The sequence below is a fragment of the Coregonus lavaretus genome (genome assembly GCF_964263955.1).
Source record: "Coregonus lavaretus genome assembly, chromosome: 28".
Lineage (NCBI taxonomy): Eukaryota > Metazoa > Chordata > Actinopteri > Salmoniformes > Salmonidae > Coregonus > Coregonus lavaretus.
Window position 1 is genome coordinate 2,011,319 of NC_140015.1, and position 26,271 is coordinate 2,037,589.

At 43.9% G+C, this 26,271-nt stretch overlaps 1 protein-coding gene across 1 annotated transcript in view; it reads left to right on the forward strand.

The window, feature by feature from the left end:
* prr12b (proline rich 12b) overlaps positions 1-17,016 on the forward strand; it is a gene marked incomplete at both ends in the record, with an annotated part of 28,653 nt that extends 11,637 nt beyond the window's left edge. Inside the window, 14 exons of the mRNA XM_084145464.1 lie at positions 1,406-1,606; positions 4,034-4,108; positions 6,433-7,119; positions 7,192-7,243; positions 7,335-7,870; positions 11,613-11,729; positions 11,946-12,079; positions 12,263-12,412; positions 12,515-12,966; positions 13,188-13,307; positions 13,625-13,722; positions 13,927-14,061; positions 14,922-15,017; positions 16,882-17,016. Of these exons, the coding sequence (XP_084001590.1) occupies positions 1,406-1,606; positions 4,034-4,108; positions 6,433-7,119; positions 7,192-7,243; positions 7,335-7,870; positions 11,613-11,729; positions 11,946-12,079; positions 12,263-12,412; positions 12,515-12,966; positions 13,188-13,307; positions 13,625-13,722; positions 13,927-14,061; positions 14,922-15,017; positions 16,882-17,016 (2,988 nt within the window). The remainder of the gene's footprint in view (positions 1-1,405; positions 1,607-4,033; positions 4,109-6,432; positions 7,120-7,191; positions 7,244-7,334; positions 7,871-11,612; positions 11,730-11,945; positions 12,080-12,262; positions 12,413-12,514; positions 12,967-13,187; positions 13,308-13,624; positions 13,723-13,926; positions 14,062-14,921; positions 15,018-16,881) is intronic.
* Between the last annotated feature and the right edge of the window lie 9,255 nt (positions 17,017-26,271).

Below are 26,271 nucleotides of genomic sequence, written 5' to 3' on the forward strand. Positions count from 1 at the left end.
TACATGGTTAGTCCCAAAAGCAACAAATCCAAAATAATAAGCAAAAATCAGAATGATCCAACAGCAAGACAATGAAATAAGGATAGATCTTACCAGGGCCCGGTGTCCCAAAAGCAACTTAAGGCTAAGTTCATTGTTAGAACCTTCGTAGGCGCATTGTTAAATCTCTGAGCTTTTTCCCAAAACCATTGTTACTGCACTTGAAAACGCTTGTTATTTATCAGAACGGCTAAGTGCCTCGTTAGATGCTTTTTTGCCCTTCCTCGTCACTTTTTATACACAGAAGATCTCCGCTAAACATAGAATCAAGATGTTTACAGCCTTCAAAGTATTCATACCCGTTGACATATTACACATTTTGTTGTGTTACAGCCTGAATTCAAAATGGATCAAATGCCCCCAAAATGTAAAATTGAGAAGGAAAAAAATCAATTTTTTTTGCAAATGTATTGAAAATTAAATACAGAAATATCTCATTTACTTAAGTATTCACAATACATGTTACATACACCTCTGGCAGCGATTACAGCTGTGATTCTTTCTGGGTAAGTCACACCAGGACTGTACAATATTTGCTGATTATTCTTTTAAAAATTCTTCAAGCTCTGTCAAGTTGGTTGCTAGACAGCCATTTTCAAGTCTTGCCATATATTTTCAATGGTAAGCAACTCCAGTGTATATTTGGCCTTGTGTTTTAGGTTATTGTCCTGCTGAAAGGTGAATTTGTCTCCCAATGTCTGTTGGAAAGCAGACTGAACCAGGTTTTCCTCCGTGCTTAGCTCTAGTCCGTTTCTTTTTATCCCAAAAAAAGCTCCTAGTCCTTGCCGATGACAAACATACCCATAACATGATGCAGCCACCACCATGATTGAAAATATGAAGAGTGGTACTCTGTGATGTGTTGTGTCCATGCAACTTATTATGTGACTTGTTAAGCCCATTTTTACTCCTGAACTTATTTAGGCTTGCCATAACAAAGGGGTTGAATACTTATTGACTCAAGACATTTCAGCTTTTCATTTTTTATTAATATGTAAAAGTGTCTAAAAACATAATTCCACTTTGACATTATGGGGTATTGTGTGTAGGCCAGTGACACAACATTTCAATTTAATCCATTTTAAATTCAGCCTGTAACACAACAACATTTTCAAAAAGTCAAGGGGTGTGAATCCTTTCTGAATAATCAACATTATTTGGAAATAATCAGTTGTGTTATTTCGTCTCTTACCCCACTAACTCTCTTTCTCTCTGCATTTTCTCTTCCTCTATTCCTATACCCCTCACTTCAACTATCCCTTTCTTTTTCCCTCGCCATTCCTCATTCCTCCTTCTCTCCATCTGGCTCTTTCCCTCTTTTCCCTCCACCCCTCACTCTCCTCCATCCCCTCTTTACATCTCTCAGATCAAGCTGCCTATCCCCTCTATGTCTCCCTCGGACTCCTTGCTGAGGACAGACTCCCTGTCCAGCACCGACCCGGTTCTCTCTGACGGGTCAGTGGGCTCGGCCCCCTCCCTGGGCCTGAGTCCTGGACCCACCGCTGGGATGGACATGAACATGACCAGGAGCCAGGAGAAGATGAAGCAGAAAGCTCAAGCCCAGGAGGTGAGTGCATCTGCCTTTGCATTATTTGGATTATACCTGCTGTTTAGGGACATTTTTCCCATGAACCTCTTCTGACATCCGGACCTATTTAAAGGGAAAGGGCAGGGAGTTGCATGAATATCATTTACTCACCTTTGTATTTGGTAAATAGTACCTATTACGTTATTTTTGTTTGCGTTAGTGTTTACGTCACTCACCATCTGTAATTTTGACCAGTGTTCAGCTTTACCCCAACTTATTTACCACTACATGTACATCTCTGGTCAAGGGGGATATGTAGGCCTCTCTCCTATAGGACACTAAGGGATAGTTTCAGAGAATCAGTAGTGATGCATTACGAAAAAACAACAACCAAGATAACATTTTTGAATATTTAATCAGCAATTATGTTTTTTTTTTTCTTTGTTTTTTTTCTACTGAACTCACTGATCAGTCCTTCATTGTTGATTTGTTGTTATGCACTGTAGCTACAGTTTCTGAGGTTTAGGAAGAGATTCCTTCTCATTAGTGGGTGTACCTGATATATATTTTTAATTATTCATGTTCGGCAGAGCTTCTCACTTCAAAGTGGGGAATTTGGGCTTCGTCTCTGGGAACGACAAAGGTGTTTGAAGTGTAAATCCGTCTGTCATGCACATGGTGTAGGAATTGTCCTTTTATTTACCTTATAAAAAGGGTTGGGGTGGGGGGTGAATCACATCAAATCAGTAATACTTTTACTATGCTAAGTTTTGGGGATTGACGCTCCGTGGTGTGTGACCAAACCTGAGAGTTTTCTCCTCTTTCCTGTCACTTTATACACACCAGCCTGGGAGGGAGGGATCACTTGTCTCTCTTTCTGAGGGGAAATTAAAAACGGACAAACATTTTGCAAAGAAAACTGAAATATTTCTGCTACCAATAGGTGCCCTTCTTTGCGAGGCATTGGAAAACCTCCCTGGTCTTTGTGGTTGAATCTGTGTTTGAAATTCACTGCTCGACTGAGGGACCTTACAGATAATTGTATGTGTGGGGTACAGAGATGAGGTAGTAATTCCAACTCATGTTAAAAACTATTATTTCACACAGAGTGAGTACAAGCAACTTCTTATGTGACTTGTTAAGCAAATTTGTAGTCCTGGACTTGCAGTATTTAGGCTTGCCATAACAAAGGGGTTAAATACTTATTGACTCAAGACATTTCAGCTTTAGATTTTTTATTATTTTGCAAACATTTCTAAAAACATAATTCCACTTTGACATTATGGGTATTGTGTGTAGGCCAGTGACACAAAATCTCAATTGAATCAATTTAAAATTCAGGCTGTAACACAATAAAATATGGAAAAAGTCAAGGGGTGTGAATACTTTCTAAAGGCACTGTATATTTATATTCTGTATTTGTATGATAATGGTTGGAATCTCATAGGAAGTCATTAAGATGGTACATATAATGCCACATTTTCCTAACCTTTACATTGCCCTTTTCCAGGTGCTCAAAGCACTTAGTCACCTCATCCTCTATCAATATGTGATTGTAGTCTGAGCGTTACAGTGTAGCAGCAGCCATGTTTGAAATTAGGTGTGGGGGGTGGGTAGGGCTTTTGAATGGATTTCTTATGTTGGCCTAGAGATAGATAAGATGGAGTCTTTTTGTGTGAGTTTGATGTTCTGGATTCCCATCTGTTGATGTCTGCTGGTTGGTCATGGTAAAAGTAAGATGGCGGCTGTTGCCTCAGCAACAGGGAGAGTGTGGACACAGGAAAGTGGCCAATGAAATGAACAGTGTGGATTTCTGTGCGATTTGCAGGGGTAGGGGGGTGAGGAGCGGAATCCCCCATCTAATTCAATCCCTCCCTAACTCTCATCACTTGCCTTTTACTCATTGTAAAGCGGTTGTAATTGCAAAAATATACGGGTATCAATTGACTGTAATGCCTTTAGAACATAATGCAGTAAGTTTAATTGATGAGATGATACATTTTAACAGTGGTGCAACAAAGACTGTTGTTTTGTCTTAATCAAGTGTGTTCAGATGTCCATATTGATTGAAGCGTGTTGAACAGCCAAAACAGCGGTGACCGGTTTCCTCACGTCACTCTATAGAACATGGAATATAACTTCAACTAGACAACAATGCAAAGTCAATCAATCAATTCATTGACATTTGACATTTTGACATTTTAGTCATTTAGCAGACGCTCTTATCCAGAGCGACTTACAGGAGCAATTAGGGTTAAGTGCCTTGCTTAAGGGCACATCGACAGATTTTTCAATTTAATCATTCATTCAACCTCTCTTGTAGCAGACAGCAGTGCCGATATGCCAAATAAATGTACATGTAAATGTTACCCCATGAAACAAGTGGGCCGGACACTGCTTTTGATTGAATATGGGTTTAGCTTTTTTGAACATATGATTAATGTCTTTGCTTTGTGTCCACCACAGATGACGTGGGAGAGGGACATGGATGAGCAGCTCACCCCAGAGGCCTGGGCTGTCATGAAGAAGCTCTCCAACACGGTGAGAAACCTCAATCCGTCCCTAGCTACACCTCCTAATAACCCACAGTATCATCTATAATTCACTACTCAAGTCACATAACTCAGAGATCCCTTCAGCGCTGGGTAACTCGCCAGGCAAGAAGGCTGCAGGACAGGCCCTACCCCAGTCAGAACAGTGGTGGGCTAACGTCGACTGGAACACAAACATCCAAAGGAAAGTTTATATGTGTAGTTAGAGTTTGTGGGTAGGGGGGTACAGGGCTCCACAAGTTATATTTTAAGCTTCACAGTGAAGTCGGGGAAAGACAAAAGAGAACGCAATGGTGTGTGGGGCGCAGGTAGCTTAGTGGTTAAGAGCTTTGTGCCATTAACCGAAAGGTCACTGGTTCTAATCCCCGAGCCGACTAGGTGAAAAATCTGTCGATGTGCCCTTGAGCAAGGCACTTAACCCTAATTGCTCCTGTAAGTCGCTCTGGATAAGAGCGTCTGCTAAATGACTAAAAATAAGACTCCAGCCATAGACTGTTCTCTCTGCTACCGCACAGCAAGTGGTACCGGAGCGCCAAGTCTAGGTCCAAGAGGCTTCTAAACAGCTTCTACCCCCAAGCCATAAGATTCCTGAACAGCTAATCAAATGGCTACCCAGACTATTTGCATTGCCCCCCACCCCACCCCCCCATTTAAAGTTTGATTTGATTTAGTCCTATTCTATAACTTAGATTTTTGGTTGAGGTGGAGACGTGAATCCAACATATAAATTATTAATTTGTAGACAAACAGGAATTAAAGCCAGTCCAAGCAGAAGATCAAAATCTTCTTCAAATGTTGATATTTGGTTGCATTGACAACCAAACACAATTCAATATCACTTTCGAAATACAATAATATGAGTAACACATCCATGGTCACATTTTGATGTTACTGTAACTTAACATTTCTACTGTAATCATATAAAGCGTGCATGTTCAAGATAGCATGCATAGGTCATCGCAGGTCTGTGGAGATCTTCACAACTGCTGTAATAATCTCTGCAGAATCTCGAGCGGCATTAATCACTTGCACCTTGTACTTTTAATGTAATCTCAACTGCAATCCAGGTCATTTGGTTCTGCTATTAGATGAAGCACAGGGATATCACATTAATAATCTATTGTATAAATGAACAAAATATCTGACTTTGTATTCCCATTTGAACTTTGCTGTGCATTTATATGGTTGAAAGCGCAGTGATAGACATTTGGATGACAACTAAACCAAAAATCGGACATTGTTTTGGTTAATTTGGTTGTGCTTTTAGGTGGTTGAAAGCATAGTGATAACACATTGGAAAACTTTTGGCTTTTTTTTGAGTGGGTGAATATAGGTTGTAATCTCATTGATCAACGTCTCAACCAAATATTTGCCAATTATCCACGTTGAAATGACGCAGTGTGCCCAGAGAGATACCACTTACATCTGAAAAATGTGCCAAAGTGATTGAGAAAAAAAAACTGTCAGGACAGCCAAAACAGATGACTTCACCATTTGGCTGTGCTTTGAAGATGCATTAGAGGTGTGTGAATGTGTGTGTGTGTATCTACATAGAGCTGTGTGTGTGAGGTTGTGTGTAAGGCTCTGTGTGTGTGTGTGCATATCGGCAGCCTATAGAGGGCGATGTGGAGACGTGAGTCTGAGGTGATTGACAGCCAGCCTCTCTGACTGACAATAAAACAGAGAGAAAGGGAGAGGAAAGAGAAGGCTGTTGCCAGGGTAGCCGTTGCCACAGTTACCCAATTATATTTTCTTACCACCCTCAGATCCCCCCTGCTGTTGGTAAGATGAACTACCTCTATTCAGAGGAAGAGAAAGGTTTCTAAACCCCAACACGAAGCATGGAAAAATACAGTTATATACCATTTAGGGAGATATTACCATTGGTTTCTGTCCAAGCTTTATTATAATAATATTTAAAAATCTCTCACCTATATACCCCTTTTTTTTTTCTCTCTCTTTTCCCATTCACACCTTTTCCTCATTATTTCTCCTGCCATTCCTTTTCTTGTTATTTCTTTCCTCCCCTGTCTTATCTGCACCTCACCTTTCCTCCCCTGTCTTATCTGCACCTCACCTTTCCTCCCCTGTCTTATCTGCACCTCACCTTTCCTCCCCTGTCTTATCTGCACCTCACCTTTCCTCCCCTGTCTTATCTGCACCTCACCTTTCCTCCCCTGTCTTATCTGCACCTCACCTTTCCTCCCCTGTCTTATCTGCACCTCACCTTTCCTCCCCTGTCTTATCTGCACCTCACCTTTGCTTTCCCCTCTCTTTTCTCCTCTCCTCATCTCCTCTCTCCCCTCCTCTTAGACGGAGGACAAGCCCCCGGAGCTGAAGTCTAATTTCATGGCCTCCTTCCTGGACTTCCTCAAGACGGGGAAGAAGCAGCCTGAATCTGGACCTGGTGGACCACAAGACCTCGGAGGGCCGGTGGAAGGAGCTGAAACCACAGACTCTTCCTCCCTGAAGGGTAGGATCCTGCCCCTGTCCCCAACTCCCCCTCCACCGCCCCCTCCTCCACCCCCTCCGTTTGGGGACAGTAGCGAGGGCGAGGATGGGCTGAGCCCCTGCAAGCGTCTGGAGGACGAGCTGAAGAGGAACCTGGAGACGCTGCCGTCCTTCTCCTCCGACGAGGAGGAGGACTCTGTCAGTAAGAACCAGGACCTGCAGAAGAGCATATCCTCTGCAATATCTGCCCTTTACGACACGCCCCATTCGCTGGCTGCAGCCGTGGCCCCACCCCCACCCAGCCCATCTCCGCCCCAGAGCCCATCGCTGCCACCAACGCCGCCACTCGTGGCCCAAACGCAGGAGGACTTGGCCGATCTGGAGGAGCAGGACGATGCCGTGGCGACACACATGCAACTTCACAACACGCAGGCCAACGCACAGCCAAATACACCGTCCCCAGAACAGGTTGGACTGAATGGAATGGACGGAGAGGACGAACAACAAGTGGAGATGGAGGAAGAGGAGGAGATGGAGAAGGAGGAGAGGGTAAAGGAAGATGAGAATGTAGAGCGCGGGGGTGTGGAGGAAGAGGTAGAGGAGAGGGAAGAGGAGGAGGAAGGGGAGGAGAGAGAGCCTGAGTTTGAGATGCTGGATGCTCCTAAAGTGGAAGGTGAGTAGCCTACAATCTCAGATATTCTGAAATGGTCTGACAAACAGTAGTTCATTTCCAAAGATGTAATATACTCTGAACCCCTCCCCAGATTCTCCATCCGGGCCGCCCCTCGCCCCCGCACCCCCCTCTCCCCCATCCCTCTCCCCGTCCCCTCTCACTTCTTCCTCCCCGTCCCCCCTACCTCCCCCACCCCTCTCCCCACCCTCCCCTCTGCCCTTCCAGCATGTGGATGATGAAGAGGAGCAACAGCAGCCGTCCCCCCACCACAACCCCTCCGCCTCTCCTCCCCCCAGCTCCTCTCCCCCGAATCTTCCCTCTCCACCCTCCCCTTCCCCTGCAATGCCCCCCTCCACTACCCCCCCTCCCTCCTCCTCCTCCCCTCCCCTTTCGGATGCTCCAGAGCTGGCCCAGCCTTCCTCCTCGCCCTCCTCTTCCCCACCCTCACCCCCGACCCCTGAGGATGCGCCAGCCCCCAAGATCACCTCTCTGCACCTGGCCAAAAAGCAGGACAATGCGGCCATCGCTGGAGAGAGCGAGGAGGAGGACAGCGAGAGTGGCGGCGAGGGCATCTTCCGGGAGAGGGACGAGTTTGTGGTGCGGACTGAGGACATTGGAACGCTTAAGGTGAGGGCTTCTGGCATTCACTGTGGGGGGTGGTATGTCTTGTCTTCTCACACACACTTACAATGCCTTCAGAAAGTATTCACATTCCTTGACTTTTTCCACATTTTGTTGTGTTACAGCCTGCATTTAAAATGTATTACATTTAGATTTTGGGTCACTGGCCTACACACAATACCCCATAATATCAAAGTGGGATCATGTTTTTAGAATTTTTTACAAACTAATAAAAAATGAAAAGCTGAAATGTCTTGAGTCAATAAGTATTCAACCCCTTTGTTATGGCAAGCCTACAAATGTGCTTAACAAGTCACATAATAAGTTGCATGGACTGTGTACAATAATAGTGTTTAACATGATTTTGAATAACTACCTCATCTCTGTACCCCGCACATACAATTATCTGTAAAGTCCCTCAGTTTAACAGTGAATTTCAAACACAGATTCAACCACAAAGACCAGGGAGATTTTCCAATGCCTCGCAAAGAAGGGCACCTATTGGTAGATGGGTAAAAAAACTACAACATTGAATATCCCTTTGAGCATGGTGAAGTTATTAGTCCTTAAGAGACGCACCCGTGCGTCAATCTAAGTAACATAATAAAAAAATCCCCATCAAAATCCTTCAGTTTAAGCTAGAGAAATCAGTCCACCGCGTCCGACTATGTCGGCCTTCCGCATCTGCGGTGGAAGGTGGCCGAGCTACAGCGGTGTTTGTCAGACCAAGAGACATCCCGAAAATCGGTCTTCTCACGAAAACGTCTGTAGCGTCCGAGCCGCTCTTGTCTGAAGTCGGTAACGCTGATGTGACAACTTCTGTCTGTAGCGTCCAACCGTTTGGGCAACAAACTAATATCAGTTTTGCTCTACGACCCCCACAAGTGTCACAGGACTCATCTGAAGGTAAATGAATGGAAGTATGGAGGTAGTTTTGTGCCAATAAAAATAAGGGGTTAAATATGTGTAAAAAATTAATAAAACTTATGTATTTCCTGAGCTTATATCTCATAGATATAGGACAGACACTTCAAAACGTTATTCTTTATTCTTTATTTTTTGACTATTTATTTGCCATTTATGAACGTGATTTTCAATGCGTTTCTATGGGCTATAGTAGTAAAGGCCAAGTTCAATATTTTATCAAATAATACAAAAGGGGTCTTAAAATTCAAAATCAAATAGCTAAATGATCCATGGCATGACCATGTTAAAACAATCCCGCCCCTCCCCAGAGGATAATTACACTTTGGATGGTGTATCAATACACCCAGTCACTACAAAGATACAGGTGTTCTTCCTAACTCAGTTGCCGGAGAGGAAGGAAACTGCTCAGGGATTTCACCATGAGGACAATGGTGACTTTAAAACAGTTACAGAGTTTAATGGCTGTGCTAGGAGAAAACTGAGGATGGATCAACAACATTGTAGTTACTCCACAATACTAACCTAAATGACAGAGTGAAAAGAAGGAAGCCTGTACATAATACAAATATTCCAAAACATGCATCCTGTTTGCAATAAGGCACTAAAGTAAAACTACAAAAAATGTGGCAAAGAAATGAATACTAAGCGTTATGTTTGGGTGGTGGTGACTGCATCATGTTATGGGTATGGTTGTCATTGGCAAGGGAGTTTTTTTGGGGATAAAATAAACGGAATAGAGCTAAGCACAGGGAAAATTCTAGAGGAAAACCTGGTTCAGTCTGCTTTCCACCAGACACTGGGAGACAAATTCACCTTTCAGCAGGACAATCACCTAAAACACAAGGCCAAATATACACTGGAGTTACTTACCAAGACGACATTGAATGTTCCTGAGGGGCTAGTTACAGTTTTGACTTAAATCGGCTTGACAATCTATGGCAAGACTTGAAAATGGCAGTCTAGCAATGATCAACAACCAACTTGACAGAGCTTGAATAAGTTAAAAAATAATAATGTGCAAATATTGTACAATCCAGGTGTGCAAAGCTCTTAGAGGCTCACAGCTGTAATAGCTGCCAAAGGTGATTCTAACGTGTATTGACTCAGGGGTAGCACTCACCTCTGTCATCATGGAGTGCTTTGAGAGACTAGTCAAGGATCATATCACCTCTATCTTACCTGTCACCCTAGACCCACTTCAATTTACTTACCGCCGATGCAATTGCCATCACACTGCCCTATCCCATCTGGACAAGAGGAATACCTATGTAAGAATGCTGTTCATTGACTATAGCTCAGCATTCAACACCATAGTACCCTCCAAGCTCATCATTAAGCTCGAGGCCCTGGGTCTGAACCCCGCCCTGTGCAACTGGGTCCTGGACTTCCTGACTGGCCGCCCCCAGGTGGTGAATGTAGGAAACAACATCTCCACTTCGCTGATCCTCAACACTGGGGCCCCACAAGGGTGCGTGCTCAGCCCCCTCCTGTACTCCCTGTTCACCCATGACTGCGTGGCCAAGCACGCCTCCATCTCAATCATCAAGTTTGCAGACGACACAGCAATAGTAGGCTTGATTACCAACAATGACGAGACCGCCTACAGGGAGGAGGTGAGGGCTCTGGGAGTGTGTTGCCAGGAAAATAACAGCTCACTCAACGTCAACAAAACAAAGGAGATGATTGTGGACTTCAGGAAACAGCAGAGGGTGCACCCCCCCTATCCACATCGACGGGACCGCAGTGGAGAAGGTGGAAAGTTTCATTGGCGTACACATCACTGACAAACTGAAATGGTCCACCCACGCAGACAGTGTGGTGAAGAAGGCGTAACAGAGCCTCTTCAAACTCAGGAGGCTGAAGAAATTTGGCTTGGCACCTAAAACTCTCACAAACCTTTACAGATGCACAATTGAGAGCATCCTGTCGGGTTGTATCACCGCTTAGTACGGCAACTGCACCGCCCGCAACCGCAGGGCTCTCCAGAGGGTGGTGCGGTCTGCCCAACTCATCACATAGGACACCTAGAGCACCCGATGTCACAGGAAGGCCAAAAAGATCATCAAGGACATCAACCACCCGAGCCACTGCCTGTTCACCCCGCTATCATCCAGAAGGCGAGGTCAGTACAGGTGCATCAAAGCTGGGACTGAGAGAATGAAAAACAGCTTCTATCTCAAGGCCATCAGACTGTTAAATAGCCATCACTAGCACATTAGAGGCTGCTGCTGCCTATTGAAATCACTGGCCACTTTAAGAAATGGAACACTAGTCACTTTAATAATGTTTACGTATCTTGCATTACTCATCTCATATGTATATACTGCATTATATTCTATAATATTCTACTGTATCTTAGTCCATGCCGCTCTGTCATTGCTTGTCCGTATATGTATATATTCTTAATTCCATTCCTTACTTAGATTTGTGTGTATTGGGCATATGTTGTGAAATTGTTCGATATTACTTGTTAGATATTACTGCACTGTCAGAGCTAGAAGCACAAGCATTTTGCTACACCCGCAATAACATCTGCTAAACACGTGTATGTGACAAATAAAATGTGATTTGATTTGATTTGATTTGGGTGTGAATACTTATGTAAATGAGAAATTCCTGTATTTCATTTTCAATACATTTGCAAACATTTCTAAAAACATGTTTCCACTTTGTCATTATGGGGTATTGCGTGTAGATGGGTGAGAAGAAAGATCTATTTAAGCTATATTGAATTCAGTCTGTAACACAACAAAATGTATAATAGGTCAAAGGGTATGAATACTTTCTGTAGGCACTGTACACACTCTCTTTGTCTCTGCAGATGGCCCTGCAGACCGGCCGTGAGCCACCGCCCATCTGGAGAGTGCAGAAAGCCCTGCTGCAGAAGTTCAGCCCCGAGATCAAAGACGGACAGAGGCAGTTCTGTGCCACTAGCAACGTGAGTTACTCACATCCCCTTTAAGACAGGAGACTCTCTCATGCTCTTTAATCTTAAAGTACAATCCAGCGATGGATGCAAGGATTTACAATCCAGCATGAGATTGTCATGTTAGCTGTACATATATTTTGAAGCTACACATTGTTTGTTTATAATGACTCAAATGATTATCTCTCTATACATATTTCTCTCCCTTTCTCTCTCTCTCTCTCTCAGTATCTGGGCTACTTTGGCGATGCCAAGATGCGGTACCAACGTCTCTATGTCAAGTTCCTGGAGAATTTCAATAAAAAGGATTATGTCCGTGTGTGCTCACGGAAACCCTGGCACAGACCTGGACTCATGTTGAGGTAGGTTTGTGCTGTTTGTCCCTGCGTGTTTGCCGTACTCCTCTGGGTCTTGATTCATACGTGCCCAACCCCATGTAGAACCGTAGCCCTACCCCCATTCACTTGTGTAGATCTGAAATTATTAGATAGGTGTAACTGTAAGCAATATCCTGCAAAATTACTCATTTCTGTGTACCTTGACAGGCGTCAATCACTCCCATCGCTCCCCAAGCCACCTCCCCCTGCCCTCAGTCAAACTCCACCCCGATTGGAGCGCGATGAGAGGGAGCGGAAGGAGAAAGAGAAGGAGCAGAAAGAGAGGGAGCAGAAAGAGAAGGAGCAGAAAGAGAGGGAGCAAAAAGAGAGGAAGCAGAAAGAGAGAGAGCAGAAAGAGAGAGAGCAGAAAGAGAGAGAGCAGAAAGAGAGAGAGCAGAAAGAGAGGGAGCAAAAAGAGAGGGAGCAGAAAGAGAAGGAGCAGCAAGAGAAGGAGCAGAAAGAGAAGGAGCAGAAAGAGAAGGAGCAGAAAGAGAAGGAGCAGAAAGAGAAGGAGCAAAAAGAGAGGAAGCAGAAAGAGAGGAAGCAGAAAGAGAGAGAGCAGAAAGAGAGGGAGAGGAGGGAAAAAGAAAAGGAGCGAGAGAGGGAAAAGGAGAGACAGCGAGAGAAGGAGAAGAAGGAGAGAGAAGAAAAAGAGAAGAGGCCACCTCAGGAGAAGGTGGAGAGAAGGAGCAGTGAAGAGGACCGAAAGAGAGTGAGGGAGGAGAAGAGGGGAGGAGGAGAGAAGAAGACAGAGCGCCCGTCGAGGGCGAGGCCCGTGAAGGCAGAGCCTCCACCCAAGAAGAGGAAGAAGTGGCTGAAGGAAGTCCCCTCTGACTCAGACTCCTCCCCCGATGGGCCCAGTGAGGACCAAGGTGAGGGACTGTGTATGTTTGTGTGTGTAACTGTGTGTTAATGCAATTTTGGTATGTATATTTATATATAATGCCATGGCTATAATTCAGAGAGTTAAGTCTTGTGACGCACTGGAGCCCCAGGTTCAAACCCACTCAGTGACATATTCTCTCTCTCGCTCGCTCTCTCTGTCTCTCTCTGTGTCTCTCTCTCTCTGTGTCTCTCTGTCTCTCCCCTGTAGCCCCAGTGAGAGGGGGGGTGAACAGTCGAGCCATGAGGGAGATGTTCAGGAGTTACATAGAGATGCTGGTCAGTACAGCACTTGACCCCGACATGATTCAAGCCCTGGAGGACACAGACGGTGAGAGGGATGGGGTCGTGGTGTGAGCAGACGAGTGGGTGATGATGTGATCAGGTTTGGGGTCAAATCAATTTCAATTCAGTCAATTCAAGAAGTAAACTGAAATTACATTTTTCTCAATGCTTCTCTATGATAATTTGGAATTAGAATTTCAGTTTACTTTGTGAATTGACTGAATTCAAAGGGAATTTACCCCAACCCTGGGTGTGAGAGAAAGAGTATTGATCAAAAAGAAGTGAATGAGAGTAGGATTAAGGAAGAACGATGTCATGAGATAAGTCATAAGGACTCTATGTCCCTCCCTCTCTGGCCCCCAGACGAGTTGTACCTCCCACCCATGAGGAAGATTGACAGCCTCCTCAACGAACAAAAGAGGAGACTGTTAAGGAGAGTCAACATGAGTGGCCAACACCAGGTACGTCTGTCTGTTTAGTTGTAGAAATGCTGATACCTGATGTGATACCTAACTATGAAAAGTACCTGTTGTGTTTCGAGTTTTACCATATCTCCATTCAACTTTCTCACTATCATATTGACAAGTGAAAGCTTTAAAACAGTTGAAATTACTACTTCTCCCTCACCCCTTCGCTCCCTCCGTCTTTATATTTTTCCTCTTTAGGAGACTCTGCATATGTTCCCCAAAATGACGGCGGACCCCCTGGACTCTGGAGCGGTCAAAGTGCACCTCGGCGGTGAGTGCTACAACCGTAAAACCCTCAACCGCGTCAAGAAGAGCACCACGCCCAAACAGCAGGTGCGTGAACCACATCCGGTCATGAACTCCTTGACTTTAGTATCCCACCGCTGACACCAATGTATCCAATCTGCTGCACTGTGGCTAACCCTAGCCTCGAAAAATTGTGCCTGTGTGTTGTGGAAGCCGAGTAGAAGAGACAATTCTGTCTCACAAGAACTGGATTAATAAAGTCTGGTTAGTCACTTTGTTTTGTACATTAACTTGTATCTCAGTGGTTTTAACTCGATCCCGATGGTGCAAACAAAGCCAAACCATGCCGCCGTCCTTCTTTACACTTGCGTCGTCTCGTTTCTTCTAGTCTCGCGTAGCCAGACCTCCAAAAATCTTGTTGTCACGTCCTTTGGAGGTCTGGAGAATTTTGTATAAGCCGAAACGGTTTGAATGGTCCGCCGGCTTCCAGCGGCTACATCTTTAGGGATTTGACATTTCAAGAACCCTCCCTCCACATGGCCGTTGAAGGAGTGCTGCGTGTTAAGCCCCGCCCAAGCAAAGCATTTGATTGATTTGATGTGTTTGTTTGTGTTTGATTGGTGCTGGTGCGTGCTAAGCGCCGCCCAAGCAATGCATTTGATCGGTTTGACGTTTTGCATGGCGTCACTGATTTACACCGGGTCTCCACCCCTTTTTTAGCCACTTTCGGCCATAGACTTCACCAGGCTTCCCGATCAGGGAAACCTGGTTCTCGACGAGGCTGTTTCTTCTTTTAGCGTTGTTCAAGTGTACTTGTATTTTTAGTGGTCCTCTGAAAGTATGTGAAGGGTGAATACATAGTAGACTTTTCCCTATTCTACCTCAGTCCAAGAGAACCCGGGGAGATTCCCTAATAAATGATTTCCTCCATCCCTTTTTCCCCTCAGGACCTCAAGCTGTCCACAGAGACGTGTCGTGTCTATCGCCTGTATCATTCCCTCCACCACTACAAGTATCACACCTTCCTGAACTGCAAGAAGGAGGTAAGCAGCACAATCGCTTTTCACAACACTGACCTTCCCAACACCCTTCTCTTTCCTCTACGGCGTTGTTGTTCTTCTCTACTGTCTTCCCGTCTCTCTCTCGCTCTCGGTTTCCGTGGTGGTAAGAATCATTCAAATGGAGCATTTATGTATTTAGTCCTTTTGTTGTGAAAGGTTGGCTGTCGTTTGTGGGTGGCTGTGTTGTGCTTGTGTACAAATAATTACATTTACATTTACATCATTTAGCAGACGCTCTTATCCAGAGCGACTTACAAATTGGTGCATTCAACTTATGATAGCAAGTAGGACAACCACTTATTATTATTATTATTTGTATATTTTTTTTTATGTGGGGTGGGGGAAGAAGGATTACTTTTATACTATTCCAGGTATTCCTTAAAGAGGTAGGGTTTCAAGTGTCTCCGGAAGGTGGTCAGTGACTCCGCTGTCCTGGCGTCGTGGGGGAGCTTGTTCCACCATTGGGGTGCCAGAGCAGCAAATAGCTTTGACTGGGCTGAGCGGGAACTGTGCTTCCGTAGAGGTAGGGGAGCTAGCAGGCCAGAGGTGGATAAATGTAGTGCCCTCGTTTGGTCTGATCAGAGCCTGAAGGTAAGGAGGTGCCGTTCCCCTCACAGCTCTGTAGGCAAGCACAATGGTCTTGTAGTAGATGCAAGCCTCAACTGGAAGCCAGTGGAGTGTGCGGAGGAGCGGGGTGACGTGGGAAGAATCACTCTATTATCCATCCTAGAGTGGATATTTGACTTGCATAACATCAATTCATGTTAGATGTATATTCAACATGTCTATACTCTGGCCTTGAAGACTGAATAAAGTGGTAAATAGATTGAATTGAGAATAAAGGTTTTGAAGTACGGTAAAATACACTATATGACCAAAAGTATGTGGACACCTGCTCGTCTAACATCTCATTCCAAAATCATGGGCCTCCACTCTTCTGGGAAGGCTTTCTACTAGATGTTGGAACATTGCTGCGGGGACTTGCTTCCATTCAGCCACAAGAGCATTTGTGCGGTCGGGCACTGATGTTGGGCAGTCGGCGTTCCAATTCAATTCAAAGGTGTTCGATGTTGTCAGGGCTCTGTGCAGGCCAGTCAAGTTCTTCCAAACCGATCTCAATAAACAATTTCGGTATAAATCTCGCTTTGTGCATGGCAGCATTGTCATGCTGAAACAGGAAAGGGCCTTCCCCAAACTGTTGCCACAAAGTTTGAAGCACAGAATCGTCTAGAATGTCATTGTATGCTGAGCGTTAAGATTTCCCTTCACTGGAACCTAGCCCAAACAATGAAAAACAGCCCCAGACCATTATTCCTCCTCCACCAAACATTACAATTGGCGCTATGCATTGGGGCAGGTAGCGTTCTACTGGCATCTGCCAAACCCAGATTTGTCAGTCGGACTGCCATATGGTGAAGCGTGATTCACTCCATGAATCACTCCAGAAAACGCGTTTCCACTGCTCCAGAGGCCAATGGCGGCGAGCTTTACACCACTCCAGCCGACACTTGGCATTGCGCATGGTGATCCTAGGCTTTTGTGCGGCTGCTCGAACAGTTCTTGTGCTGACTTTGCTTCCAGAGGCAGTTTGGAACGCTTCAGTAAGGCCATTCTACTGCCAATGTTTGTCTATGGAGATTGCCTGGCTGTGTGCTCGATTTTATACACCTGTCAGCAACGGGTGTGGCTGAAATAGCCGAATCCACTAATTTGAAGAGCCACATACTTTTGTATATATACTGTAAATAAGCAAGTGAATTTCAATAGCAAAATAATCGAATGTCTTTCTTGGAGGATAATAAACTATTCTATTCTCTTTCTCTATCCCCCCCCCCCCCCCCCCCAGACGGACAGTATAGAGCAGGCAGCGGAGGACCCTGGGCAGGAGGAGGTGGTGCAGCAGTGTATGGCCAACCAGGACTGGCTGGAGACCCTCTTCAACTCCTTCATCGACCTGCTGACCCTCAGCACCAAAGCCTGATGAGGGAGGAGGGGGCCGCGTCCAAAATATTACCCTATTCCCTACATAGAGCACTACAATTCCCCAGGGCCTATATGGAGAATTGGGTGTCATTTGGAAAGCAGAATGTGGGTTGGAGAAGGGAAGGGAGGGAGGAGGTATACAGTATTTGGGAGACAAAGCAAGAGAGTTGGAGTGGAGAACACTGGACTGTACCAAGATGGAGAGAGAGGGGGGTTTCAGATCCTACCACTCTAGTTCTTGCCCAGCGAGAAAGAGAGAACAGGCAATGTTCGGTCTGTGAGTACGGTTGAGTTTTAACTTAAAATGGATGCTACAATGAACTGTTTTTAGCGCTTTTGTTGACTTTTTCTCTCACAAAGTATCTCTTGACTAAAGAAAAGAGAAGGACTGAGGAGTGCGGAGGAGGCGGAGTGAAAATAGTGAATGTGTGAAAGGGTACGACGTCTGCCACTTGACCTGAACAGGGAAAGCAGGGGACCACCGTGAATCAGTCAGCACTACAGGAAAGATTGCGATCTACATCCAAACATGCACGGGCACACACACCAACATACAAACACTATATATATATATATACGTATATGTATTAATAATTATGATTTGTATTATTTATACAAGGAAATTACCCTCCCTAGCTGGGATTGTTTGCTGTTGTTATTTTAAATAATGTTTTATTAGGGTATACATGAAATGGCCTACCCAAAATCCTTTGCTCAGTCCCCCTATACTGCTGAAGGAAACAACGAGTGGAGGAGGGGAAAGGGATGGTTAGTGGAGTGTGTGATGTTCCCTTTTTTCTGTCTGCTTAAATAAATTGTGAGGGGGAAAAATGTATTTAAAAACTAAGCAAATTGTGTTCTTTATGTTTGTTCTTCAAAAGACAATGAGAGAAGAGTTTACACCTGAAGTTAAATTAAAATAAATATCTGTTCGCTTTCTAAAAGAAAGCACTGTGGTTTTAGGGAGGTGTAACGGTTAAAAAGCGTATAAAATCTGTGTTGACTGTTTTTATTTGATCTTTGTTGTTTATGATAATTATTATTTTGGAGGTTTACCTATTTGTTCAAGCTCTTTTTTCTCTGTAAATATTGTACAGTTACTTCAGTCTCTAAAGCCCAGTTCCTCTTCTGTACATGATATTCCTGTATTTGACAAAAGCAAATAAAAATTTGAAAATGACGGGGGAAAACAACTTTAGCTGTAATTTTGTTTTTCCTCCTAAAGCTTTATAAGAGAATGCAGTATAGTAAGTGTGTGGTTGACCACATATCAGGGTTGGGGTCAAATCCATTTAAATTCCAGTCAATTAAAATTGTACACTAAAATTGCAATTCCAATGAGGAACATTTTGAAATTGGAATTTGGTGTACTTTCTGATTTGGCTGGAAATAGGATTTCCCCAACCCTGAACCACATGTACTATTGTTAGTAAAGTACACTATATATACAAAAGTATGTGGACAACCCTTCAACTGAGTGGATTCGGCTATTTCAGCCCCACCCGTTGCTGACAGGTGTATAAAATCGAGCACACAGCAATGCAATCTCCATAGACAAATATTGGCAGTAGAATGGCCTTACTGAAGAGCTCAGTGACTTTCAACGTGGCACCGTCATAGGATGCCACCTTTCCAACAAGTCAGTTCGTCAAATTTCTTCCCTGCTAGAGGTGTCCCGGTCAACTGTAAGTGCTGTTATTGTGAAGTGGAAACGTCTAAGAGCAACAACGGCAAAGCCATGAAGTGGTAGGCCACATAAGCTCACAGAACTGGACCGGCGAGTGCTGAAGCACGTAGCGCGTACAAAATGTCCTCAGTTGCAACACTCACTACCGAGTTCCAAACTGCCTCTGGAAGCAATGTCAGCACAAGAACTGTTCGAGCAGCCGCACAAAAGCCTAAGATCACCATGCGCAATGCCAAGTGTCGGCTGGAGTGGTGTGAAGCTCGCCGCCATTGGCCTCTGGAGCAGTGGAAACGCGTTTTCTGGAGTGATGAATCACGCTTCACCATATGGCAGTCCGACGGACAAATCTGGGTTTGGCAGATGCCAGTAGAACGCTACCTGCCCCAATGCATAGTGCCAACTGTAATGTTTGGTGGAGAAGGAATAATGGTCTGGGGCTGTTTTTCATTGTTCGGACTAGGCCCCTTGGTTCCAGTGAAGGGAAATCTTAACGCTCAGCATACAATGACATTCTAGACGATTCTGTGCTTCCAACTTTGTGGCAACAGTTTGGGGTAGCCCCTTTCCTGTTTCAGCATGACAATGCCGCCGTGCACAAAGCGAGATCCATACAGAAATGGTTTATTGAGATTGGTTTGGAAGAACTTGACTGGCCTGCACAGAGCCCTGACCTCAACCCCAACCTTTGAGATGAATTGGAACACCGACTGCGAGCCAGGCCTAATCGCCCAACATCAGTGCCCAACCTCACTAATGCTCTTGTGGCTTAATGGAAGCAAGTCCCCGCAGCAATGTTCCAACATCTAGTGGAAAGCCTTCCCAGAAGAGTGGAGGATGTTATAGCAGCGAAGGGGGGACCAACTCCATATTAATGCCCATGATTTTGGAATGAGATGTTGGACAAGCAGTTGTCCACATACTTTTGGTCATGTAGTGTATGTTGAAATGAAATTGTCTGAAAAAATACAGAGGAATGAAACAGCTCAGATTGGGGACGAGGGGATATAACAAAGGTGGGTAGGGTTTCAGAGGTACAGACTGATCCAAGAGAGGGGAATATAAAGACAGAAAATAAATCAAATCAGTGAAAGGAGATGCTGTGTATGAGTGAGTCCCCAGCAAACCAAAATTGGTTATTTGAAAATTCCCAGAACATTCGTCAGGCTGAGGCAAATGTTCTCATATCAGAAACTGTCCAGTTGTGCGGATGATTATACAATGTATGTATAAAACATAGGCCTGATGTTGCAAGAATGTTCCCTTTCACATTTAGTTGCTCTAAAAATATTACTGGTACATTGTGTTGTTACATTAACTGGAAACCTAATGAGAACGTTTGGGGAATGTTCGGTGGTGGTTATTACAGATTGGTGTGCACAACATTTTAGTGAATGAGAACATTCCAAGGATATTTAATTTAAAATATTTTCTGGAACTAAAAAAAAAATTGTTATCAAAACATTGTCATCCTAATGTTAGAGAAAATCTTAACTAGAATCTTATTACGCCAGTTAAAAGTCTGCGTCTGTGAAGTTTCTGATCCAATCAATTTAATCATTTCTTCAGTGTGAAAATGCTGACTAAACATATTTTCTGTGACAGCCCCAGAAGAGTTTCAGAGGATTTGACCCCTATTGATAATTGTTCCTATCCAAGGCAGACACTGTGACAGTACAGTACAGCAGGAATGGTTTATTTATATTTAAACATGAGAAACCATATGCATTTTACACTACAGCAAATGTTGGAGGGGAAAGGAAGTCTATACGCAGAAGAATGAATGACAACACGTTGGAAGAGGAAAATGTATGTTACTCAAAAGTACTGATACCCTTTCCCTTCACATGACAGGGACAGACACCTGCACAATAACTGCTCCCACATCATTGATTACAATCATCATGGACCTGTTATTCCTTCTCCAGTCCAATTGTGATATATGTTCCACATTGGGATAATGTCCTCAGAGTGGAGTGTCTCCTTGGTTGGGTGGAGTGAACAATTACAGGTACAGAAACACACCACACACTCAACCAGATCTTTCCCCCTGTTACAGTGGGGGGAAAAAGTATTTAGTCAGCCACCAATTGTGCAAGTTCTCCCACTTAAAAAGATGAGAGAGGCCTGTAATTTTCATCATAGGTACATGTCAACTATGACAGACAAAATGAGAAAAATAAAATCCAGAAAATCACATTGTAAGATTTTTAATGAATTTATTTGCAAAGTATGGTGGAAAATAAGTATTTGCTCAATAACAAAAGTTTCTCAATACTTTGTTATATACCCTTTGTTGGCAATGACACAGGTCAAACGTTTTCTGTAAGTCTTCACAAGGTTTTCACACACTGTTGCTGGTATTTTGGCCCATTCCTCCATGCAGATCTCCTCTAGAGCAGTGATGTTTTGGGGCTGTCGCTGGGCAACACGGACTTTCAACTCCCTCCAAAGATTTTCTATGGGGTTGAGATCTGGAGACTGGCTAGGCCACTCCAGGACCTTGAAATGCTTCTTACGAAGCCACTCCTTCGTTGCCCGGGCGGTGTGTTTGGGATCATTGTCATGCTGAAAGACCCAGCCACGTTTCATCTTCAATGCCCTTGCTGATGGAAGGAGGTTTTCACTCAAAATCTCACGATAGATGGCCCCATTCCTTCTTTCCTTTACACGGAGCAGTTGTCCTGGTCCCTTTGCAGAAAAACAGCCCCAAAGCATGATGTTTCCACCCCCATGCTTCACAGTAGGTATGGTGTTCTTTGGATGCAACTCAGCATTCTTTGTCCTCCAAACACGACGAGTTGAGTTTTCACCAAAAAGTTATATTTTGGTTTCATCTGACCATATGACATTCTCCCAATCCTCTTCTGGATCATCCAAATGCACTCTAGCAAACTTCAGACGGGCCTGGACATGTACTGGCTTAAGCAGGGGGACATGTCTTGCACTGCAGGATTTGAGTCCCTGGCGGCGTAGTGTGTTACTGATGGTAGGCTTTGTTACTTTGGTCCCAGCTCTCTGCAGGTCATTTACTAGGTCCCCCCGTGTGGTTCTGGGATTTTTGCTCACCGTTCTTGTGATCATTTTGACCCCACGGGGTGAGATCTTGCGTGGAGCCCCAGATCGAGGGAGATTATCAGTGGTCTTGTATGTCTTCCATTTCCTAATAATTGCTCCCACAGTTGATTTCTTCAAACCAAGCTGCTTACCTATTGCAGATTCAGTCTTCCCAGCCTGGTGCAGGTCTACAATTTTGTTTCTGGTGTCCTTTGACAGCTCTTTGGTCTTGGCCATAGTGGAGTTTGGAGTGTGACTGTTTGAGGTTGTGGACAGGTGTCTTTTATACTGATAACAAGTTCAAACAGGTGCCATTAATACAGGTAACGAGTGGAGGACAGAGGAGCCTCTTAAAGAAGAAGTTACAGGTCTGTGAGAGCCAGAAATCTTGCTTGTTTGTAGGTGACCACATACTTATTTTCCACCATAATTTGCTAATAAATTCATTAAAAATCCTACAATGTGATTTTCTGGATTTTTTATCTTCTCAATTTCTCTGTCATAGTTGACGTGTACCTATGATGAAAATTACAGGCCTCTCTCATCTTTTTAAGTGGGAGAACTTGCACAATTGGTGGCTGACTAAATACTTTTTTTCCCCACTGTACAAGCAAATGGCATTGCACACTTTAACATAAGTGGGGGTATCTCCAGGAGAGGAACCAGAGTGGAAAATAGAGGATATGGAAGGTAAACAACGATTGCCAAGGAATCTGAGGACTCTATTCTCTGCTCCTTGTCCTTTCTCTAGCGTTTTTTCTTTTCTTGATGAATGTACCTGGCTAAACAGTGATTCTAAGAGTGGTGTTTTGGTGGGTGATGCTACTGTATACAGTACATTCAGACTAGTGCTACACATAGTGACAGATGAGGTGGGGTACAGACACACGCTTCAAAGTAAAGTGCTTTCAGGTAAATGGATGAAAGGCGCTATATCAGTGGTGTAAAGTAACTAAGTAAAAATACTTTGAAGTACTACTTAAGTATTTTGGGGGGGTATCTGTATTTTATTATTTATATTTTGTACAACTTTTACTTTTACTCCACTAAATTCCTAAAGAAAATATGTCGTTTTTACTCCCATACATAACTTGTTACATTTCGAGTGTGCCCCTGGCTAACCATACATTTTCAAAAATCTAATAAATTGTTCCATCTGGTTTGCTTATTATAAGGAATTTGAAAGGATTTATAGCATTTACTTTTAATTATTTTGATACTTAAGTACAGTACCAGTCAAAAGTTTGGGCACACCTACTCATTCCAGGGGATTTCTTTATTTTTTACTGTTTTCTACATTGTAGAATAATCGTGAAGACATCAAACTATGAAATAACACATATGGAATCATGTAGTAACCAAAAAAGTGTTAAACAAATCAAAATATATTTCATATTTGAGATTCTTCAAAGTAGCCACCCTTTGCCTTGATGACAGCTTTGCACACTCTTGGCATTCTCTCAACCAGCTTCATGAGGTAGTCACCTGGAATGCATTTCAATTAACAGGTGTGCCTTCTTAAAAGTTAATTTATGGAATTTCTTTCCTTCTTAATGCGTTTGAGCCATTCAGTTGTGTTGTAACAAGGTAGGGGTGGTATACAGAAGATAGCCCTATTTGGTAAAATACTAAGTCCATATTATGGCAAGAACAGCTCAAATAAGCAAAGAGAAACAACAGTCAATCATTACTTTAAGACATGAAGGTCAGTCAATCCGGAAAATTTCAAGAACTTTGAAAGTTTCTTCAAGTGCAGTCGCAAAAACCATCAAGCGCTATGATGAAACTGGCTCTCATGAGGACCGCCACAGGAAAGGAAGACCCAGAGTTACCTCTGCTGCAGAGGATAAGTTCATTAGAGTTAACGGCACCTCAGATTGCAGGCCAAATAAATGCTTCACAGAGTTCAAGTAACAGACACATCTCAACATCAACTGTTCAGAGGAGACTGCGTGAATCAGGCTTTCATGGTCGAATTGCTGCAAAGAAACCACTACTAAAGGACACCAATAAGAAGAAGAGACTTGCTTCGGCCAAGAAATACGAGCAATGGACATTGTCCTCTGAGATTTTTGGTTCCAACCGCCATGTCTTTGTGAGACGCAGAGTAGGTGAACGGATGATCGCCGCATGTGTGGTTCCCACCGTGAAGCATGGAGGAGGAGGTGTAATGGTGTGGGGGTGCTTTGCTGGTGACACTGTCTGTGATTTATTTAGAATTCAAGGCGCACTTAACCAGCATGGCTGCCACAGCATTCTGCAGCGATACGCCATCCCATCTGGGTTGGGCTTAGTGGGACTATCATTTGTTTTTCAACAGGACAATGACCCAAAACACACCTCCAGGCTGTGTAAGGGCTATTTGACCAAGAAGGAGAGTGATGGAGTGCTGCATCAGATGACCTGGCCTCCACAATCACCCGACCTCAACCCAATTGAGATGATTTGGGATGAGTTGGACCGCAGAGTGAAGGAAAAGCAGCCAACAAGTGCTCAGCATATGTGGTAACTCCTTCAAGACTGTTGGAAAAGCATTCCAGGTGAAGCTGGTTGAGAGAATGCCAAGAGTGTCATCAAGGCAAAAGGTGACTACTTAGATTTTGATTTGTTTCACACCTTTTTGGTTACTACATGATTCCATATGTGTTATTTCATAGTTTTGATGTCTTCACTATTATTCTACAATTTAGTGGCTTTCACTTGAGTCATTTTCTGTTAATGTATCTTTACTTTTACTGAAGTATGACAATTGGGTACTTTTTCCACCACTGTGCTATATAAATACAGTGGGGAAAAAAAGTATTTAGTCAGCCACCAATTGTGCAAGTTCTCCCACTTAAAAAGATGAGAGAGGCCTGTAATTTTCATCATAGGTACACGTCAACTATGACAGACAAATTGAGATTTTTTTTTCCAGAAAATCACATTGTAGGATTTTTAATGAATTTATTAGCAAATTATGGTGGAGAATAAGTATTTGGTCAATAACAAAAGTTTCTCAATATTTTGTTATATACCCTTTGTTGGCAATGACACAGGTCAAACGTTTTCTGTAAGTCTTCACAAGGTTTTCACACACTGTTGCTGGTATTTTGGCCCATTCCTCCATGCAGATCTCCTCTAGAGCAGTGATGTTTTGGGGCCGTCGCTGGGCAACACGGACTTTCAACTCCCTCCAAAGATTTTCTATGGGGTTGAGATCTGGAGACTGGCTAGGCCACTCCAGGACCTTGAAATGCTTCTTACGAAGCCACTCCTTCGTTGCCCGGGCGGTGTGTTTGGGATCATTGTCATGCTGAAAGACCCAGCCACGTTTCATCTTCAATGCCCTTGCTGATGGAAGGAGGTTTTCACTCAAAATCTCACGATACATGGCCCCATTCATTCTTTCCTTTACACGGATCAGTCGTCCTGGTCCCTTTGCAGAAAACAGCCCCAAAGCATGATGTTTCCACCCCCATGCTTCACAGTAGGTATGGTGTTCTTTGGATGCAACTCAGCATTCTTTGTCCTCCAAACACGACGAGTTGAGTTTTTACCAAAAAGTTATATTTTGGTTTCATCTGACCATATGACATTCTCCCAATCCTCTTCTGGATCATCCAAATGCACTCTAGCAAACTTCAGACGGGCCTGGACATGTACTGGCTTAAGCAGGGGGACATGTCTTGCACTGCAGGATTTGAGTCCCTGGCGGCGTAGTGTGTTACTGATGGTAGGCTTTGTTACTTTGGTCCCAGCGCTCTGCAGGTCATTCACTAGGTCCCCCCGTGTGGTTCTGGGATTTTTGCTCACCGTTCTTGTGATCATTTTGACCCCACGGGGTGAGATCTTGCGTGGAGCCCCAGATCGAGGGAGATTATCAGTGGTCTTGTATGTCTTCCATTTCCTAATAATTGCTCCCACAGTTGATTTCTTCAAACCTAGCTGCTTACCTATTGCAGATTCAGTCTTCCCAGCCTGGTGCAGGTCTACAATTTTGTTTCTGGTGTCCTTTGACAGCTCTTTGGTCTTGGCCATAGTGGAGTTTGGAGTGTGACTGTTTGAGGTTGTGGACAGGTGTCTTTTATACTGATAACAAGTTCAAACAGGTGCCATTAATACAGGTAATGAGTGGAGGACAGAGGAGCCTCTTAGAGAAGAAGTTACAGGTCTGTGAGAGCCAGAAATCTTGCTTGTTTGTAGGTGACCAAATACTTATTTTCCACCATAATTTGCAAATAAATTCATAAAAAATCCTACAATGTGATTTTCTGGATTTCTTTTCCTCAATTTGTCTGTCATAGTTGACGTGTACCTATGATGAAAATTACAGGCCTCTCTCATCTTTTTAAGTGGGAGAACTTGCACAATTGGTGGCTGACTAAATACTTTTTCTCCCCACTGTACAAACCAACCTCTATCTCTCTTCCTCTCTCTCTCTTCACCCTCCTATGCTGTAACTTCATCCTATGCAGTAACTTCTTGTAATCTTCTTACTCCACCCTCCTATCTCTCACTTTTCTTTCCTGA